Source organism: Hyperoodon ampullatus (assembly GCF_949752795.1).
Source record: "Hyperoodon ampullatus genome assembly, chromosome: 3".
Taxonomy (NCBI): domain Eukaryota; kingdom Metazoa; phylum Chordata; class Mammalia; order Artiodactyla; family Ziphiidae; genus Hyperoodon; species Hyperoodon ampullatus.
In genome coordinates, this window is record NC_136916.1 from 102,347,656 (window position 1) to 102,369,029 (window position 21,374).

The 21,374-nt window shown below is 41.3% G+C and overlaps 1 protein-coding gene across 1 annotated transcript in view; it reads right to left on the reverse strand.

Annotated features, from left to right (window-relative positions):
- Nucleotides 1–21,374, reverse strand: part of FMN1 (formin 1) — a gene marked incomplete at its 5' end in the record, with an annotated part of 398,703 nt that overhangs the window by 134,338 nt on the left and 242,991 nt on the right. Inside the window, 4 exons of the mRNA XM_079698811.1 lie at nt 8,882–9,002; nt 12,712–12,771; nt 13,875–14,021; nt 15,531–15,660. Of these exons, the coding sequence (XP_079554937.1) occupies nt 8,882–9,002; nt 12,712–12,771; nt 13,875–14,021; nt 15,531–15,660 (458 nt within the window). The remainder of the gene's footprint in view (nt 1–8,881; nt 9,003–12,711; nt 12,772–13,874; nt 14,022–15,530; nt 15,661–21,374) is intronic.

Consider the following 21,374-nt stretch of genomic DNA (forward strand, 5'->3'; position numbering starts at 1 on the left):
TTAAATGAGTAATAAATATTCACTCTCATGATGAGATCTAGTTTTCTCTTTTTCTCTTAAAGAATATTATATGGAGAGAAAGCCATTTGATAATGCTCAGTGGCAGAAGTCATTTATCCTGCAGAGTCAGGGCTGGTCCCAAACACAGAAGCAACAGTCTGCTTTGCTGTGTGAGTTGACAAGTCCTGGAAGTTCCCTCACCTTCTCATCTATGTCAGAACCCTGCTCCATGCAATGTCCACAAGTGGAAGAGACAGTAATGGAGTCCAAACCACACAGTGCCTTGGGATGGCCCTGTAGTACCCTGTTATTCGTCTGGCTAACCACATCAGACTTGTCTGCTTATCTTCTAGGTCGTGAAGGGATAAAACATAGGCTAGGTAATTAACTGCCAAAGAGAGAGACAGAGAGTGTCAGAGGAACCGAAAGAGACTGAGAAATCAAAAGAGACAGGGAGGAGACAGGAGGATAGAAACTACAACAGGTAGATGAGTTGAGTGGTTATGAGTAGAGATAAGAAAAAGCCTAAATTCAAACTTCAAGCTTTACCACTCCGATCGTATTGTCAGTGCCTACAAACAGTAAAAGAAAGAACGGTACAGTGAAAAGGGTATAAGCTTTGTAATCAGATAAACCTGCTTCAGATCTCACTTCTGTCATCAGTAGCAAAGCTGCTTTAACTTCCTTACTGTTAAAATGTAGGTAGGACTTACATCAAAGTAGTTTAAGAAACAGAAATGATGTAAGCAAATATGCTGGTATTTAGTAAGTGCCCATTAAGTGGTAACTGCTGTCGTTAGTGATGGTGGAAAAGGCCATGCACCATATCCTTGGACATGTTTACTGCACCTGTGTCCACGGTCCACCCTTGCAGGGAAAAGGACTTGATCACTGAGATTAATACTGCCAGCACATCATGGTAATAAAAAGTGAGCTAAAAACTAAAACTACAGTGACGTACCACCTCACACCGGTCAGAGTGGCTATCATTAAGAGTCTACAAATAACAAATGCTAGAGAGGGTGTGGATAAAAGAGAACCCCCAATGTAAACTGGGGCAGCCACTATGGAAAACAATATGGAGGTTTCTCAAAAAACTAAAAATAGAGTTGCCATATGATCCAGCAATCCCATTCCTGGGCATATATCTGGACAAAACTATAATTCGAAAAGATACACGCACCCCTATGTTCATAGCAGCACTCTTTACAATAGCCAAGACATGGAAGCAACCTAAATGTCCACCGACAGATGAATGGATAAAGAAAATGTGGTGCGTGTATATATATACATATATACAATGGAATATTACTCAGCCATAAAAAGAATGAAATAACGCCATTTGTAGCAACACGGATGGACCCAGAGATTAATATAGTAAGCAAAGTAAGTCAGTAAGAGAAAGACAAATACCATATGATATCACTCACATGTGGAATCTAAAATATGACACAAATGAACATATCTATGAAACAGAAACAGACACACAGACATAGAGAACAGACTTGCGGTTGCCAAGGGGAAGGGGGAGGTGGGTGGGGAAGGGAAGGGTTGGGAGTTTGGGATTAGCAGAGGCAAACTATTATATATAGGATGGATAAAAAACAAGGCCCTACTGTATAGCACAGGGAACTATATTCAATATCCTGTGATAAACCACAACAGAAAAGAATATGAAAAAGAATATATATATGTATAACTGAATGAATTTGTTGTACAGCAGAAATTAACACAACATTGTAAATCAACTATACTTCAATAAAGTTAAAAAAATAGCTAACTTTTAGCTGGTTTTATTATTGCTTTTAAATTCTGTACAGAAATGCCAGATAAAAGATGGGATACCAAGTTAAGTGTGAATTTGACATAAACAAGGAATATTTTTTTTTAGTATAAGCATGTCCTGTGCATTATTTAAAACACAGTTTTAAAAAGTCTTGTTTGTCTGAAATTCAGATTTAACTGGGCCTCCTGGATTTTATTTACTAGATCTGACAATGCTAAGGGCACCCCCATATAGCATGCACTGGGGGTGGAATACTCCACTAAAGGCCCCTTCCCCCCACTGCTTGGTACTTCCCAACTGTGTCTACTGCAAATTCAAAGGAATAGCCACTACAGGCCTTCTTTAAATGGTCTCTTTTGCTTCCTGAGGTAATATCAATAGGCCATCACTTTTCTTAAGTTCTGTTTGGGGCTCAACAGTACTGACTGACTAAATCTGCAGAAGGGCATACTTTCATCCAAGTGGTGGACAGATCCGGACCGGGGAGGCACCAACATGGCTGTGAGGGAGACAGTACAAGAGGATGGTGGCGCGGTGTGAACTTGCATTAAAGACCTGGGCAGTGGAGCCTGGACAGGACCCCTCCTCCTCCCCGCAGTGGAACAAACTTGAATACTCATTAGTAGATCAGCAATACCAGTTATTAGCATTTCTCCTCACTTCTCACAGTCAACTCTTGATTAACTACAGTAATAGGAAGCAGGAAGGATACCACACATAATCCCAAATCAAGGGCAAGATGAAGTGCAAGTTCTGCTAACCAGCCCTCTGCCCTCCCTCCATCGCTGGAGATACCAACACTCCTGTAGGCAGCTTCCCTTCCCGACGCCATCAGCGCTCAGAGTCCCAAACCCACCTCACCCTTCATCACCTCACTAATACTATCGCATCAATGTATTTGCCCAGACACTTAATTTGTTCATTAAGTACCTAAAGATGAGGACTGTTTCCACCTTGCAGAAGAAACAGTAGGTAGTCTACTGCTTATCATGCAGTTTCAAATAGGAGAGGTTTTCCAACATGTAAATAGCATAGCTGACTCATACTGATTAATGTGAAAACTAACGCATTAATTTTTTAAAGACTATCACTATTCCGTGACCTCGCTAATCTAGCAACCTACAGTTGAGAGTTGACTATAACTTATGTTTTTGAACTTAGTTTTAATTGTATGATTTCATATGCATATCCAAATCACTGAACTATTGCCCCCACACCAGTCCCTGCCCAGGGCCATGAGAAACCACCACGTAAAAATGTTCTCATTTCCTGTTTTTGTATGTGTAGGTGTATGGTTCCCTCCCTAATTCCTCCTCTTTCAGCTGCATTATATTGGTATTGACTGTGTGCCTCTAAATAAGATAAATGTTCATTTTTCTGTGGGCTTTTAGAAAGGAGTGGAGCTAAATGAATAAGTTCAGTCTGCCATCTTCATCTGGAAGACAGACTGATTACAGTTTTAAAAAAGCTACCAAAAAAACCCTCCCGATCTCTTTCTTGAACTGTTACTTTCATGTATGTATCTTGCAACTTAGATTTGAAGGTAGAATATTTAGGTACAAAAGAGGTTCATTTGGATCCTTCTGGGCTAATCTGGTCACTCCACTAAAATAAGGACGTGGGGACCGACTTATGCCTAAAGAGGTGACGGGTGTACTTCAATGTCGAGTTAGAGATGTTACTACTATTCAAACTTAGAATGAAGAGTTCAAGGTTTATTGGATGCCAGGACTGTGCATTTCACATAGCATCTCATTTATAGAAGGCTTATAAGAGTTAACATTGCAGGATAAACATTTGAAGGATAAACATTTATGGAGTGATAACAGATATCAGAAAAGTCAACAGAGACTCCTTGTCTTTCCAAAACTGTGTAAGTGTATTCCCAAATATTTCTAAATGGTACATAAGAAAGGACATGTTCGAATATATAGTCTTAAATATTTAGAGAAAAGAACATCATCAGAATTACCTTAAAACACACACACACACACACACACACACACTTGCATCTCTGCCAACATTCTCAAAGAAGTTTGATTATCTTACACTGAGGGTTAACTACTGATTACATTTTCCCAATTCATATATGCAATAACAGGGCCAATAATGCATCATTTTCAAGGCAAGACTTAGTATACAGCTAGCTGATTAAATATCCTACCCTTAATGATATGGGATACTAAATAAGTCTCGTTAGCTACTAAGGGCAATTTATTTTAATCTTTAAACTTTTCACAATAGGCTGACTTCTCAACACCTATCTGAAGAGTTCCTGTCATTTCCAATGAAAAAATTCCGCTTTCCTGCTTGGAAACCCAGAAGGAATTTTTCATAATGAAATACAGTCACAGGATCATGTTATACAAATGTGGATTTGGGAGCAGTGTTACTAGAGTAACTGTAACACTAAAGTTGTTCATTTTGGCTTTGAAGCCTCAAGACATCAGAGAGAATGTGACCTATTGTACTGCATTTGTTTACGTGGATAACAAACCCAGTTAGGACAATGCAGCCAGGGAGTATGAAGAGAACTATTATAGAGCAAAGACCATACCTATTCATCACAGTTACTCCTATTAAGGTCACCCAGGAATGACCATTTAACCAACAACTGTGTTCTTTATATTAAAAATCAACCGTAATATCAACATGCCTTCTTCTTAAACAATATTTTACAGAATGCATATTCTACAACAACATACTACGTAAAGTATATTCAGTGCAAGAAAAAAAGACAATGTTTCATGTTTTGAGAAATCCTGGTTTAAACGGTTAAAACCGTTTCGTTGTTTTTTACTACAGGACTTCCCAGAGCCTTTAATAAGCTCATATGCACTGTGTCCCTGTGATTTGTTTTTAGTATAGAGCATTCCCAGGTTTATCAAACTACAGACTCTTTTTTCAGAGAGCACCAATTCACATTTCATGCAATACTGGTGAATGCCACTAGTTGGCAAATCCTACACCTACAGCCTCGGCAATGGGGTGCACGTGCGTGCATAACTGGTATTAACTGGCCCAATCAGAAAGGATGCATTGCATGCTGTGTTTGTTTCTTATTGCTATTATGACAAATTACCACAGACTTAAATGGCTTAAAACGGTACAAATATATTACCTCATAGTTCTGTATGTTAGAAGTCTGACATGGGTCTCATTGAGCTGAAATCAGGGTGTTGACAGGGCTGCATTCCCTTCTGGAGGCTCTAGGGAAAATCTGTTCCTTGCCTTTTCCAGTTTTAGAGGCTTCCGACATTCCTTGGTTCACTGCCCGCTTCCTCCATCTTCAAAGCCAGCAACACTGCATCTCTCTGACCATTCTACTGTACTATCTCCCGCTGACCACAGAGAAAGTCGTCAGCTTTTAAAGATTCATTTTAAAGATTTGCGTGATTAGATTAGGCCCACTTGGATAGTCCAGGATAATCTCCCCATCTCAATGTCGGCAAAGTCCCTTTTTGCCATGTAAGGTAACATATTCACAGATGCCAGGGGTCAGGGGTCGGACATCTTTGGGAGCCATTACTCTGCCTACCACACATGAGCTGGTAAGAGTACCTTCAAAGTTCTGGCTAGCAAACAAGGTCAAAGAATGAGAAAGGGAGCAGCTGTTGCTGTTATTTGCTCTCAGATATTACTTATAGCATCAAAGCATCAAGGAAATCCAAATTATTGTCTGCTTAAGGGATGCAGAACAGTAAACAAGATATGGAACACATTCCTAAGCACCAAGGGTTTGGTTTGTAGTGCTCTGGAAATTAGCTTCTCCACAAACACAGCCAGCTGGCCCCTCAACAATATGGGCCTGATTCTACAAGGTGTCTGTTTTCCAGTAAAAGGTATATACCCCTAATCAGCTTTATGGAAGCTTTCCTTACTAAGGGACTGTGCATTCATTACCTCCTATGATGTTGGTGTTATAACTGCCCTATTTTACAGGTGAGATAATACTTTTTATGGTTATGTTACTTGACAAGATCTTGCTTGCTTTCACCAAACCAGTAGAAAGTACATATCTGACTCCAAAGCCTGAGTTCTTAATCCTGTGCAGTACTATTCACTTTGATAATCCATCTCTCTTAGGTCTCCCCACTCCCCATACCCCACACACAAACTAAATTCTTTCCTAAGTCCCTATCTGATCTGAGGGTCTACATATATGGGCTCTAGGCAGTGTGTGTGCACGCCCTTGCACTCATGCGCACACATTCACTAACTCTTTCTGTCATTTGTATCCTCACGAGGCTTTATGCCTTGAATAGGTATCTCTCTGTTGTGATCTCTGATCAGATACGGAGACTTCTGGGCCAGCAACAGGGCAAGTTGTGAGTACACGCCTTAGAGTCATATCTAGTTTCAAAATGAGGCTAGGTCACCATCTGTGAGGTAACTTGGCAGGTCACCTGAGCACCATGAACTTCAGTTTCCTCCTCTTGTAAGAGCTGTATAGCAATATCTGCTTCACGGGGTCATTGTAAGGATTGAAAGAGATGGTCTGTGTAAAGCACCTGATAATAATCACGCAATAAATTGTAGCAGATACAATTATCCTCAATTCCTTGCTATGTTTATCTACATAAAAGTGCCGTTAGAAGTTCTGGTCTCTAGGAAAGATGCTCATTGACAACCTCTACTGCTGTTGGTGACATCTATACAGCCAACAACCATCGTTTAATTCCCACCTGATTGTTAAGGTGTGGTCCTTCCTACCCCAAATGATTTTCTTTTAAAGGACTATGCCTGCCTGGAGATTTAGGGCCTGAGCCTTCTTGAAATTTGCTAATCACATCTGGTTTAGCTTTAGACATTTTCTGGGGTTTTGCCAGCAGCCACGACACTTTAATGGCTACAATAAACCTCAAAGCCTCATCAAATCTTTGCTGTATGTGTGAAAATTATGTCCACTTCAATTAAACATTCCATCTCAGCTCACACCCAGGCCTTGTGGAAATGGAGCTGAAGACTGAACAGGGAAGTGAGATGAAACGGGCCGCCACGACTCTGGCCATCTCGCCAGATGGGATTTGGAAGGACAAGAAATTCATTAGAGAACCCATGGTCTGTATTTTCTTTAAATATTTACTAGGTACCTTTCATGTATTAAAAACACGGGCATCTCTAAAGATTAGCAGGGCATTTTTTTGTTTAAATATTCAATGTGTGTGGGACAGCGCCGGTTTCCTCATTTGCCTTGGTGGTACACTTCACGTCTTTGTGGTGACGTCCCACGCAAAGAAGAAAAATAACTGAGGTAGCGTTCAGTCTTCCTTCATAAGGCAGCTCCTCCAGCTTCAGAAGGTCTTGTATTTCCTTAAAATTGACTGGGGAAAGTGTCAGTTGAGTACTCAAGAGATCTGGAATGATACCATGGATCTCCCTAGAGAAAATAACGTACATCCAGTGCAGAGGTTTGGGGGCACCCCTGCCTCTACACGGTCCTTTGAATTCACTCTTCTTATCCCTTTGTTATTTATCATCAAACACACAGGGATAGCAAAGGGAGTGGGCTGAGCCAGGATGCCTGAGAAAGGCAGCCGTGGAGTGAAGGCAGGCAAAGAGGAAAGATCCAACATAGATCAGGTTTCTGCTCGAAAGACCATACGAGAGGGTCTCACAAGGACCAAGGGACGAGAGAGGATGGGCATTCAGGGATGGTGGCCAGGGACCGGACAAGCACAGGTCTTCTCTGCTACTGCAAAAGCCACCCTGAGGACTGGCCTGGCCCGAATTCTGCCACTGGAGAGGGGTAGAAAAAAACTGCGACATGATGCTACTCCGCTTTCTTAGAATAAAAATCAAGCTCCGCAACTCAGTCAAGGATAAAACTGCCCCTTTTTGAGGAGAGGGAAAAGAATGATCACGAGTTCACGTATCACATTCCTGAACGAAGCATTCATTTAAATTCACGCTCTCGACCACATCGACAGGAGGGGAAAAAAACCCCTGCATGTTCCTTTAAAAATAATTTACAAGGTAAAAATATTCACTTGTAACCACTATCCTTATTTAAGCAAGTTCTATGCCCAAAGTAAAAATAAATGGCTCTCCCTGCCACCAGGAGCAGATCTTTCCCACTTTACTTCCATTTCCAAGCTGTCCTCTAAGACTTAGATTTCTGAGCACTCTTTCACAATAAACATTTTTAAAATGTTTATTTTATGTCTTGGTGTAAAAATATTCCTGGTGCAAGCTCTTCATTTCCTCAAGCTCTGCTTTTGGCGTGCTGGGCTCCATTTCCACATTAACACGCTCCCTAAATCCTCCACAGAGCTCTTCAATTGGAGTTATACAAGCTCCAAGGCGAGTATTTATATTCTTGGACAAGGAGATGTCTCCACAGTGAAAACACAAGACTCTAGAAATGCCAAAGGAAAATTCCTGCCCAACAGAGACATATTTTCACCTTTTAAAAAAGCCAAAAAGGGCTTTCAGCATTTTGCTTTGGATAATTAAAAATGTAAATTAAACTAAAACAGACTGTTTACTACGGGTCTTACCATCATTAATAGACTCATATACATAAACGAAATATATAGGGATGTGTGTGTGTGGGGGGGGCGTGCACGCCACAGGGAGAGCAAGAGCAAGAGTGAGAGACAGAAAGGTAAGGCAGCACATAGTAAACTAGCTTAGAAAATGCAATGCATGAGATCTTCTAATCAGACCCGATCTGCCTCTCACTGGCTGTGCGAATATAGCTTCTCAAAGCCTCATTTTTCTCATCTATAAAATGGAGTTAGTGTAGTTCCTGCTTATTCGGGTCATTAGAAGAACTGTATGAGAACACAGTAAGAATTCAAAAAAAGGGTTGTTATTATTTTTATTAAAATTATATCTATTACATGTTGGAAAATGTAGATATAACTATATATATATGTATTATATAATAAGCACTAATTTACACTAATGAAAGAGAGAGATGTGTAAATACACTGCCTCCAAATTGTGCACAGAGATGGAAAGTGTCCTGAGGTAGTGTACCATAACTGAACTCTCACCATTCCACTCCCCGAGCCATACAGAAATCATCCCCTTAAATCATTTTTTAAAATCCTGTCTATTATCATAACAACAGAACAGTGTGCCTGTTACCTTCTAGTTGCCTCTTCAGTTTTCTCAAATCTTTTATAAGGTCTTCAAATTTGACTTGGGAGGCCAGAAAGAAATCTTGTGGTTCGGGCAGGGGGAAAACACTCTTTTCTGTTCCTGCTTCCTAGAATATACGGTAAACAAAAGTACATTATACTTCCCAATTGTCACTTTCAGTTGAAATTCAAAGCATCTTTTTCCGGATGGTTGGATAAGAATCACAGCAATGCTCCCCTGCTATTCCTAACTCTGGACTTGTTGCTTTGAAGTGCTTGCGTGTCTTTCACGCTATCATTTTGGTCTTATTGGCACTGAGGTTGGCTATGGCTGTAGCTATGGCATGGGCTGGGCTCTATTTTGCCTCCTGAATCAAAGAGAAAATGGTCAGGTATGTCCTAATCGTAGACCCTCTACTCCCATGGAAAAATGGCACAGGAAGAACACGTGAAAGTACTTAAACTGAAAGTCCCTGTTGAGTTTCGCATGGGAGCAATTAGATAACTCATCTTTGGGGTATGCCAAAGGGTGTGAATTGGAACGTACTGGATAAGGCAGCACTGAGGTGGGAGAAACAATCACCATCACTTATGCCCTTACCTACCTTTCTCTGCAGCTTAAAGCTCGTGGGCACGCGCGCGCGCATGTGTGCGCGCACGTGTGTACGTGATCAAATTCTTCACGTTTGTAAAGATTCTCTTAATGTTGTTTGGCTTATCTTAGCAGATATTTACGAGGGCATGGTTGGGTTGGGTTTTGACAAGCTCCACAACTGTACCTAATAGAGGATCTCAGCTGAGAAACATCCAGAGGGACACGAACTGTAGGCACATGGGGAGACCAGCAGAGCCTCAACTGTCTTTTCCAGTCCAGCTTGCTTTCTCCCCGAGTTGTTTAATACAAGCTTTGTGTCTTGCATGTCTCAGGCCATCTTCGCTTATTCTTCTCTCCACACAGGCTACTTTGCCAGCTTTCCTTCACATTCCATCTTCCCTACTGCCATTAGGACCAATTCCAAACTCTAAAACTGCTTTACAAGGCACTTTCTGATCTGGCCTCTGTCTCCATCTCCAGCCTGATTTCTCCCTTCCCCTATCGCTAACTCCCTCTCCTAAACTTTCATAAAATAAAAGAACAGGCCACAGTCTCTTGCTTCTAGGCTTTTGTCTACAAACCTGTCCCTTTCAAAAACTCTTCCCCAGCCCCTCCTCACACCTCCTTGTTCATACTCCTCTTTCTAGTCTCAAAACAGGTAACACTTCCTTAAAGACCTCCCTCCCCTAAGCTCAGCACCTGGGTGTTTCCAAGAGTTCCCTGCTAATTCCTGTTATCACAGCACTTTTCAACATTAATTTAAAAATTGCCTTGTTAGCTTGTGTGTCTTCCCCACTAGACTATAAACATTTTGAAGGCAGGAACTGTGCCTTGTTCTCGGTCAAGTACACACCATCTGGCCTACCAATAAAATCTGGTTGGCACCACTAACAGAGAGCTTATAAAATGCTATTCTGGGGCTTCCCAGGTGGCGCAGTGGTTGAGAGTCCGCCTGCCGATTCAGGGGACATGGGTTCATGCCCCGGTCCGGGAAGATCCCACATGCCGCGGAGCGGCTGGGCCTGTGAGCCATGGCCGCTGAGCCTGCGCGTCCGGAGCCTGTGCTCTGCAACGGGAGAGGCCCGCGTACCGCAAAAACAAACAAACAAACAAAAAAACACGCTATTCTGGGAAGTGTGCACCTTGGGCAGGAGTCATCTATCTTATCGTCCTGTTTTCTTGTGGTTTTGAGAATTCCCTGGACCCTACCCCCCTTCCTTTAAGACCTTTGGCCTCAAAGAGAAGGTGGTTTTCCTCATTTGATCAGAACAACATTTTACGTGATCAGTGTACTAGTTTTCACCTTCCTCTACTTATTTTACTGTTTTTTTTAACAAACCATGGAAGCAGTACCCTCCTTTGAACGCCAAGATGGAACAACATCTAAGATGCTTGTCACAAAACTCCATAGTAATCTATGGAAGAACTCATGCATATTTCTTTCTATTTTCCAAAACTTTTTATCGGATTCAGTCCTGGCTTCATCTTTTTTTTTTTTTTTTTTTTTTAAGCTAGAAAAAGAGAAAATGCTACTGAGCAAATCGGCCTGGTAGTAGCTCTTGTGAAAGCCGCTCAATTAGAGTTCACAAGACATGGCCCTAGAAGGGTTTCTTTGAACTTTACATAGACCTAGACTTGGACCAAAAACCAGGCATGAGTGGAAGGAAGCTTGGAGCAAGAGTCACCTTTCTTCCGCTAATTGCTCATCATCACTAACCACAAAAATCATCACTTATGCTCCTAAGAGGGAAGGGATCATTTACTAAATCACGTAATTCTGTACTCTTGTTGAGTGAAATTCATTTTACACAGTGAAAAACTGGGAGAGCACCACACAAATGTTGACTTCTTCTTTTTCCTAAACTGGACCATCCCGTGTTTGAAATTAATCTTACTTTGAGATTCCCCTCTGTGAAGTCGATTCCACTGGGTTCAGCCCTCTTCAGTAGGAGTCAAACTCCATCGGCAAATTTCATCCTTCCTACACGGTGCATCTGTGTAGCAAGGATGGTTGAGGCAGAGACTACGAGTAAATCTGCTTATGCCAGCCTTGAATTTGAACTGTCACCTCAAGATCCTTCAGGATAACTCTTCTGCCACCCCGGTACCTGCCTTCAGAACTTTGGGTGCACGCATATTGCCTGAAGCTCAACACACCTACCCTGCTCTACCAGAAAGTAGCTCTCGCCTCATTGCATCTTGTTTGTTACAGATGCTACTTATTACATGCTTGTGGATATTTACAGTACGTTCAACTCAGCAAGTATTTATCAAGCACCTACATTACAAACATGAAAAAAGAGACAACAAAGAGTTCTGGACCTCAAGGAGCAATGCCGGGAAGCTAGGTAATTGCTCAGTGATATCTATATATAGGGGAATAATAAACCTGGTGGTAGATACATTGACAACAGTTAGGTAAACCCACCAGGAGGGTAGGAGAGATGACTAAAGACTTCATCAGTGCTTAACTTGTCTTCTGCATGAAACTGTAGGCCTTTTGAAAATGAGGCCCTGGAATCTTTACTTTTCTTCCCTTGGTACCTAGGAAAAACTCTGCTTATGTGGATAGTTAAGCGGGACTCCTGACAACATTTTCCTGAGACTTTTTCCATTTATTGACTGCTAGGTTTCTCAACAACTTATAATAGTACCTCTTTCTTCTCAAAGCTAGGACTCCTTGTTCTCGATTTAATTAGAAGGAATAAAACACAGAAAATTGCGCTCAGGTGGATTCTCACAGAAATTTTTATTTCTAATGGCCCAATGTAATCTAAGCAGAGAAGATGGATTTCAAATTCCACGTCTTTAACTTGTTCATAGATGAACACTGCTGATAAAGTATTCGGTATTATTGCATCTTAAGTTCCTAACTTTTGGTCTGCATCCCAGAATCTAGTTTCAAATATAACCAATTACTGAATGGATATGGGTTTCACAGAGACCCTCACAATCTGGTCAGAAGGCACTGAGATGACCGGGGGTCTCTTTGAAGCTGTGTTATACAGTGGATTAAGAGTCAGTAGACTTGTGCCACTGAATAATGCTTCTCTTTACAAGAGTCAACTAAACTCTCTTGGCTCCAGTGTTCCCATCTGTAAACCAAGGAAGCTGGAGAGCTCTCAAATTCTATGTTGGACTTGAAATTCATCCATCCATCCATCATCCAATTTCTGAATGCCAGCAATGTGCAGGAGCTGAAACCCCATTAGTGTAGTTTTCCACATAACGCTATTTCTTACCTGATCATAGTAACGCAGGTAATATTTCACAACATAGTCCACCAGATTAATCCCATTATCCTAGGTTTAAAAGAGAAGTTTAAATGAATACCATTCACATGAGACTCTGCCATATTAGATAGTCAAAGAGCTGAAATCTCACTCTGTAACTCTAACACTTTTAATTTGTGATACCTGGTCCTAATTCTGTTTGAGACTGGCGAGACTGTCCTCTTTCCTCCTTGTCCCATTCATTTTTATGGCATCTATACAAAGAAATGACACTACATTCTTCCTTGTGGGGTGGAGGGGGAACCCAAAGAGGTAATCCATAAGGCCTCTGAGGTAATGGCTAAGACAAGCACCAGCCAACCAAAAGACTGTCTCCATACTTTCAGGCATAAAGCCAAGAAGGGAGGGGGTAGGGGAGTGCTAAAGGGAACCAGAGAGTAGAACAGAAGACCATCCCTCCCTTCCCACCTTTCAAAAAATGTGTGTTCTTACTGGCGTGAAAAACAATCAAGGCGGCTTAAAAGGAACACCCTGCCACTTTATGACCCTGGGACTCCAGGGGAGAGCAGGCCCTCCCACAAGGCAGCCTTTGTGTCTTGTTCACGTGGGTCTAATTCTAATTTGCCTGTGTGTTTCCCCTCCCTCCACTCCCCCTGCCCCCCCAGGGGATGCCTAGATATGGGCTGGTTGTTTCTAAAGAGGTAGCTCTGCAGGGTGTGGAGCCAAGTGATAATCAGGCTCAGGGGGTTTGACAGTAGACCCCCAGCCCAATTGTTGTGGACCAGAGAATAATTCAAACGCTCAGCTCCCTTGGTGAGTCAGCATTGCTCTCTACTTAGGAGTGAGTAAATTACAAGTAGCTAACACCAAATTCAAGCAGAATCAAGCCTTGTGCTATGGTGAATACTGTATGCTATCTGCTTTATTCTCTCACGGCAGTTCAACATCTAACTGTGTGCTTTCGAGCAAATGAACGTTGGGGATTTTGTCATCAAAAGAAGATGAAACATGAAAAACCTGTCTTTATTCAAAAGAAAGCAAAGAAAAAAAATGTACTGTTGGGGGAAGATAGAGATGAATGGAGCAACTGGGAACACTTTTTTTAAAATTGAAGGTATACAAGGAAAATAATGACAGATCACAGACCTTCGTTATGAAAAATAAATAAATACCCGACTTTTGACGTCCTTGAGTTTGGGCAGAATTTCTAAGCTATATCCATCTGCTTGTCCCCGAGTCCTATTTCCTCCATTCATATAGTTTCCAAAAGCCAGAATGAGAGCCAAAATATCCTTCACACTCTTCATTTGCAGCAAGCCCTGGGAAGGCAAACACCAATTATTATGCGGCTGAACTCCAAATGCACCTATGTTCATTCAACAACAAATATTCACTGAGCACTTGATAGGCTGTTTGCTGGCCTGTTACCAACTGGATTTATAGTTGGTGAAATGGAAAATACACTTCACTAAGCCATAAGTGTCTTAAAAAATATGTTAACAGCCATCATTTTTTTATCCTTTCAATGAATTACAAACTGTGCATGTTCTAATACTGAATATTAAATATTAGTTTTTATATTTCTATTTGAGCCGGTTTTATTTTTTAAATACTTATTTTAAAGAATTTAGAAATTGAAAAAAGACAGTTGTTACAGTTAGGCTTTGTATTTGACGGCTTCTAAGTAAGAAGGGGTTTAAGATCATTTGAGGATCTGGTTTTGGACTATGTATCTACATAAACAGCACAGTTAAATGTAGGGTAGATACAATAGCAAGCCTATACTTCCTTATCCCTGGAAATAATCCTCAGAGGTGAACTACAGAATCCTCAGAGGTGAATACAATAATGTATTTCAAGGTCATAGGCTATGTTTATTAAGTGTTTGCTGATTTGTCTATTAACTTTTACTATTTGTCTATTAACTTCAAGCTGCTTCGGGTTTTCTTCAGCTCCCCATCTCATTTGTTTTTCCTCTCTCTCTCATTCTTTTGCTCCAAGTGCAAATTTTCAAACTGATACTTTTCCCCTTCTCTACAGTTTTAGTCGACTTTATTTTCCTTGATTTTAGGGTAAAGAAAGAAAACCAAGTGCAGCTCTAGGACGACCTCTGCTCCTGCCTTGTAGGGCGTTATTAGAGGGTGTATATTATATACCTTGGTAATATTTATGCTTTCTTTAGTGAAATCTTTTATATTTTAGAAGGAAAAAACCCCATGCCTTCAGATAAGCAACTAAACATTACAGTATTTGTGGGGGATCATCATGTGGAGAAGGACGTGCGTCATTGGGAGAAAAAGCCACGTTCAAGAATTTAACTTTATAGCGAACACCAGTGTGGTAAAGCCAACAAAAACTTATCGGCCCATCACTCATTATCATAATCATTGATTTCATTTATCAAGTCTCTAGAATATTTTTATTTTACTATGTAAACACATTTCAGATGATCCAGTGCATTGGTCTAAGGCAAATCTCTTTTTGCAATCTAGACAGTCAGAATGGAAAACACACTATACTATTTAGGTTGGTTTTAAGTGGCCAGAATGTACATTGGGAGGTATTTGGAATATGTGAGAAGAAATCTGTAAAAGTGTCGTTTTTTTCTCCCTCTTTCTCCTCTGTCAATCTGCATCTCCTTCTTTCTTACTCACTCACCTGCATGCACGCTCACACGGGATAATCATCACAGTTATACTCAGGAAAACACACAATCTTAAGTCCACAATATTTCTGCAGAGGGACTCGAGTTGATCTTTCCCACTCCCCACTCCCTCCTTTACCCCCAAGGAGGGCAAAGCTGTCTTTGAATTAGACAGCAAACATACCTTAGAAGCTCGTGTGATGATCTCTACCTTTCGGTGCACGGCAGTAATGCCCTCAGAAAAGACAGATCTGAAGATTATACACTGGGCACGTTCAGCAAAATTAGGGATCTGGGCTAACTCGTGTAAAAATCTGTAAAAATTAAGAATGAATCATCTGACTTCACATATAATCGCAAGGAAAATAAAAAGACAGCAAAAAGAGATTCATCATGAGAGCGTTCCTTGTTTGACAATGTTAACTGAACAATTATAAAAGGCATCAAACAGGCAAACTCAGGGGACTCCAAGGGTATGTGCTCTACTGTTGACAACAAAGCCACTTTTAAAAATGGGCTTCCATATATCACCTCACACCTGTCAGAATGGCTATCATTAAAAAGAACACAAATAACAAATGTTGGCGAGGATGTGCAGAAAAGGGAACCCTCGTACACTATTGGTGGGAATGTAAATGGGTGCAGCCACTGCGGAAAACAGTACGGAGGTTTCTCAAAAACAACCTAAATATAGAGCTACTATATGACCCAGCAACTCCACTCCAAAAAAAAAATAAAACAATATCCAAAAAAACAAAAACATGAATTTGGAAAGATACATGCACCCCAACAGTCACAGCAGCATTATTTACAACTGCCAAGATATGGAAGCAATCTAAACATCCATTGACAGATGAGTGGATAAAGAAGATGTGGTATATGTATATATACATACACACACATACATATACATACACAATGGAATACTACTCAGCCATAAAAAAGAATGAAATTTGCAGCAACATGGATGGACTTGGAGGGCATTAGGCTAAGTGAAGTAAGTCAGACAAAGACAAATACTATATGATATCACTTATATGTGGAATCTAAAAAATACACCAAAATAGTGAATATAACAAAAAAGAAGCAGACTCACAGATACAGAGAATTAGTGGTTACCAGTCATGGCGGGAGGGGCCATATAAGGGTAGGGGAGTGGAAGCTACAAACTACTGGGTATAAGATAGGCTCAAAGATATACTGTACAATGCAGGGGATATAGCCAACATTTTGTAATACCTGTAAATGGAAAATAACCTTTAAAAATTGTATAAAAAATTTTAAAAATTAAAAAAAAATAAAATGGGTTTCTATAATGGTGAGCAAGCATATGGTGTATAAACTAAGAACAGAAAGTTAATGCAAGCATACTGAACCATGTGAAGCTATCTGTCTCTTGCTACCCAAGTAAGACTAAACCGAAATGGAAAGCATTAATCTTTAGTGTTTGGGGAAAAAAAAAAACACAATAGACTCCCTTTATAATGCAGCATTCTCTAATGGTGTATTAACACGGGCTAAGTAAGGGGAAGACTTGAGACACATGTCTATAGACAAGTGAAAAAATAATCTCTTTCTGAAGTTAGATTACTACTTTTTGTTGTTGTTGTTCAAACAATTATAATAATCTATAATGATTCTATTCTGCAGGTATGTGTTTACTTTTCCACAACAACTTACCTACACAGACAGGACTTCATAGCTCCATGCTTGGAACAAAGGAGGCACTCATTAAGTGGGCACAATCTAAAGTTTCTTAAAAACTATGGCAAGACAGATCTTAAAAGCTAAAGTTGAGTACTGACCTACACACAGAAGCTCACTGTCTGAGCAGCTGGGCACTGGTGCCCTTTGCAAAATTAAGTTGGAAGAGCTACATATCCTCTAGGCCAACCACCCGAGGTAGGGGTATACACTAAAATGGGTGGAAAGAGTTGGACATGAATTCAGAAAAGGAGAGAATCCACTGAAAGCTTTTAAATCCATTTGGGGGTTGAAACGATGATTAACTGATAGTTCTGAAAGTCTTGGTCAAACCATAACATCATTACCTTGACATTCTGTAACCTCTTACCAAGGATGCTTTTACCTAGGAGCAAAGGTGGAGCCCCCTTCTTTCTATAACCAAAGAAATTTCCTTAGCTAATACTCTGTGCCTCTTTTAGGGACACTTGGGCTTTAATAAGATTCTAATAATCAGCTGTTTTTCTTACTTATCCTACAACCAGATCATAATCCTTTTTTTTTTTTTCCTAAATGACACTGAGAGGAAGCAAAGAATGTCCATAAAAGAAAACATACCTTTGCTTTAAGGTTCTGTAACTCTGATTATTATGAAAACCATGTGATGGGACATAAAAGTGGAAACCCAAAGGAATTCTGAATTAGGACAAGATGAAAAAATTACACTCTATATGTGAATTGTTTCTTTGTAAAATTAGTATTAAACCACTGATTCATTTATGACTGAAATCAGGGGTATCACCAAGTTCTCACAAACATGAGCAGTAAAAAGCCTGTGGGACTGGAGGCATTGGGTCCTGTAGTGAGTCTTGGGAAGTTTTACTTATTCAGATGCTGCTGAGAGCTACCTCAAGTGTAGCACCCTGCATTTCTCCCTTTCCAAATGCAACCATGAAATACTATTCCCTAAATAGGACCCAGATCCCTGAATGGGTACACTTCCTCGTTTAAATGAACACAGCGAGTGAAGAATTGATGGAGAGAATATACGGATCAACACCCCGGCTTACCAGCAAGATCTTAGATGAGAAGAAGGAAATGCTATATAAGCAATTACTTATAACTCGTCTCCAAAAAAGGAGGTTTAGGACCAACATGAGGAGATGAGCCCCTAGGCTCAAGCAATCTGTGTTACCCAGAAAAAAGAGTAAAATAGAACTACAAGGTTCCCTGGGATCAAAGCTTTACTGGAACTAGGGTTTGCACTAGGAAGGCTCTCCGAGAATCTTAAAGACCCAGTGTTCTGTGTATGGAGAAGGGGCCGAAGCACATATCCAGAGTGGGAGGGAGGAGGGAAATTCAGATATTTCCCAATACTTTTGGATAGAACTGTAGGGAATGTGTCACCCAAAATACCAGTGCATCAGTCACCAAGAATTTTAGTATCTTTAGATGTGTATGAAGCATTTACAGTGTGTCAGGCACCACGCTAAGACCTGAGAACAGAATTTAACTTCAACACAATTCCTTCTTGATCACCTGAGAAATAAATCCACAGTTACCACGGGTGTGATGAGTGCTCTCGGTGATGGGGCCTAAAATAGGAGCTATGGAAGCCATACGCAGGGCATCAAAGTCAGAGCCCTGGAGGGCCCATGTCAGCCAAGGTCTCCGGGAGCCCTCTGGTCCTTCTTACACATGTAAGAAACTGCCAGCGAGAGGCTGGACAGGCTGATAATATTCGTGGGTAAAGGTGAGAAGAAGCTAAAATGGGGCTTTGTGTTCTAAAATAAAGAGTTCAAGCTTTTTCTGAATGAATGAAGGGTTTTAAACAGAGGAGTGAAACTTTCAGCTTTTTGTTTTAGAAAATCGCCCTTGCGATGGCTCGGCTGATTGATTGGAAGTGATAGCAGATCTGAGGCTGGGAGCAGCTGGAATATTCTAAGGGGGAACGGGAGAGGGCCTGCAGTGTGGATGCTGAGGGGCAAATGGTGAGAAAGCGACTGAGGCTGCCAGACCCAATGTAGCTGACCCATCCCACGGGATGCTGAGAAGAGTCCAGGATGACTTGTGGGTTTTGGGCCTGGTCACCTAGTAGAAGGTGAAGATACAAAACACTAGAGAAGCAAATTTGGGAAAAACAAAGTCTCGAGGAAAGCACCATTTCCCATTTATCTGAGAAAGTACCAGAAGTACAGGTTACCTCAAAGGCTATGAAGTATCTAATATCTTATCTCCCACATGTGGGTTTTATACTCTACCCATAAGGGCAGGGGTAAGCACTCTTTTACACATCCCCAAGGAGAGGGTCTTGGGCATTATTAGGCCATGGTACTTATGAATATTTAGGGACTGATTTCCTTTTGGACTAGTCTAACTTTATACCCTAGGGCCAGAGATAGAAAGGACTAAATACCCTCAAGAGCCACAGACCAGGGACCTTCCTCTTCTTTCCTTAAGGCGGGCTGATCTTCCTAGGATGGACTGTGACTACAGCCGGTACATAGCAGAAACATTCTGCACCTCACAGTATGTGGGTCACACATCCACAGCAACTCGGCTATCAGGTGGATTGATGCAATGGGCCCACTGTTTTCAAGGGACTAAGATGTGGTTTATCACTCCTCAAAGCCCTGAATGATATCATGTCAGGTGTCTGTGCATGCTGTAGCCTATGTTCCTCCATAGAGAAGGATGCTAACAGAGCCTTGTTTCAACGTCAATATGTCTTCTTTTGGGGGATCCCAAGGCAGCTGTGGGCCTCAGTGGAGCATCCCAATAGGATGCTCACTTTAGGCCACAAAAAGCACACATCAGGCCTAATCAAACCCAGTAGAGCCTCCCCTCGCCTCACCACCATCCCAAGGAGAGTGTGAACAGACTTGAGGACCATTGCTGAAGGGAATGGTTCTCAGACAGCCTGGTCCCAAGCAGATGACACCTCTGTGGGAAACGACTTTCTAAATCTGGCCCTGCGGCTCAAGAAAGCTGATGAGGTAAGTGAGGAGGGCAGCCTCTCCGGGCTCTGATTTAAAGCCTGGGCACCACAGGAATCTTAGGCAACTGCAATGCTGAAACTATAAATGATTCATATTTTCCAGTATGCAAAACATGCTTATAGTCAACTCACTTGGAACTCATGGCAAATCAGTTGCCAGAAAATCAGACTCTGGCATGAATCAAACAAATGCTACACTGTGCAGGAGGTCAGGAGTAAAGGTGAAAATCACTCAGCCCTGGAGGCCCTACCTCTCTGGGCCTCACCTTCTAGCAGCTGAGCCCAAGCATATCACCAGGACAACAAGACCATCTTCTTTGCTGTCACTAAGAGCTTAGCATGTTCAGGAAGCCCTTACAATGACCATTTACAAACTTTAAAAACACTCTTCCATCCAGATCATCAGTAGAGAAAGCAGGAGAACTTTAATAAGTCATCTGTTAATTACCTGCTGCCATTATTCTGTGTCCTGGCAATTAATCTCGAAAAATAATGCTAGAAAGGCATTAACACAGGAAGGAAAAGGGGAACCCTTTCAGGAGCAGGGACCCACGGTTCATTTTACCAAGGGGGACATTCCATAGTTTAGAGCAGGGGTTGGTGAATTACAGTCCCCAGGCCAAATTCAGCCCATTATTTGTTTTTGTATGGCCCATCAGCTAAGAATGGTTTTCACATTTTTAAATGGTTGAAAAAAACCAACCATTTAAACATTAATATTAATAATATTAATCAAATACTAACCAGAATATTTTGTGACATGTAAAATGATATGAAATTCAAATTTCAGCGCCCATAAACTGTGACTGGCGCACAGCCACGCCCATTTGTTTATGCATTGTCTGTGCTTGCTTCTGTACAACAACGGTTGACTTGAGTAGTTCCAGCAGATTGTAATGGCTCACAAAGTCTAAAGTACTTACTACTGGGTCCTTTATAGGAAAAGTTTACCAACTCTGGGCTTGGAATATCATTGCTTAACATGGCATAGTTGGCACTACCCAAATGCTTGATATGCCCTCTTGTCCCTGTTATGGACTGAATGTTTGTATCCACCCCCCCCCAAATCCCTAGGTTGAAATCCTAACCCCCAAAGTGATGGTAATAAGAAGTAGGGCCTTTAGGAAGTAATTAGGTCATGAGGGATGAGCCCTCATGAGTGGGGTTAGTGCCCTTCGGAGAAGAGACACAAGCGCTTACTTCCCCTCTCTGCTCTCTGCCACGTGAAGATACAAAGGGAAGTCTGCAGCCTGGAAGAGGGTGCTCACTAGAACCCAACCATGCTGGCACCTGGATCTCAGACTTCTAGCCTCAGGAACTGTGAGAAATAAAATTCTGCTGTTGAGA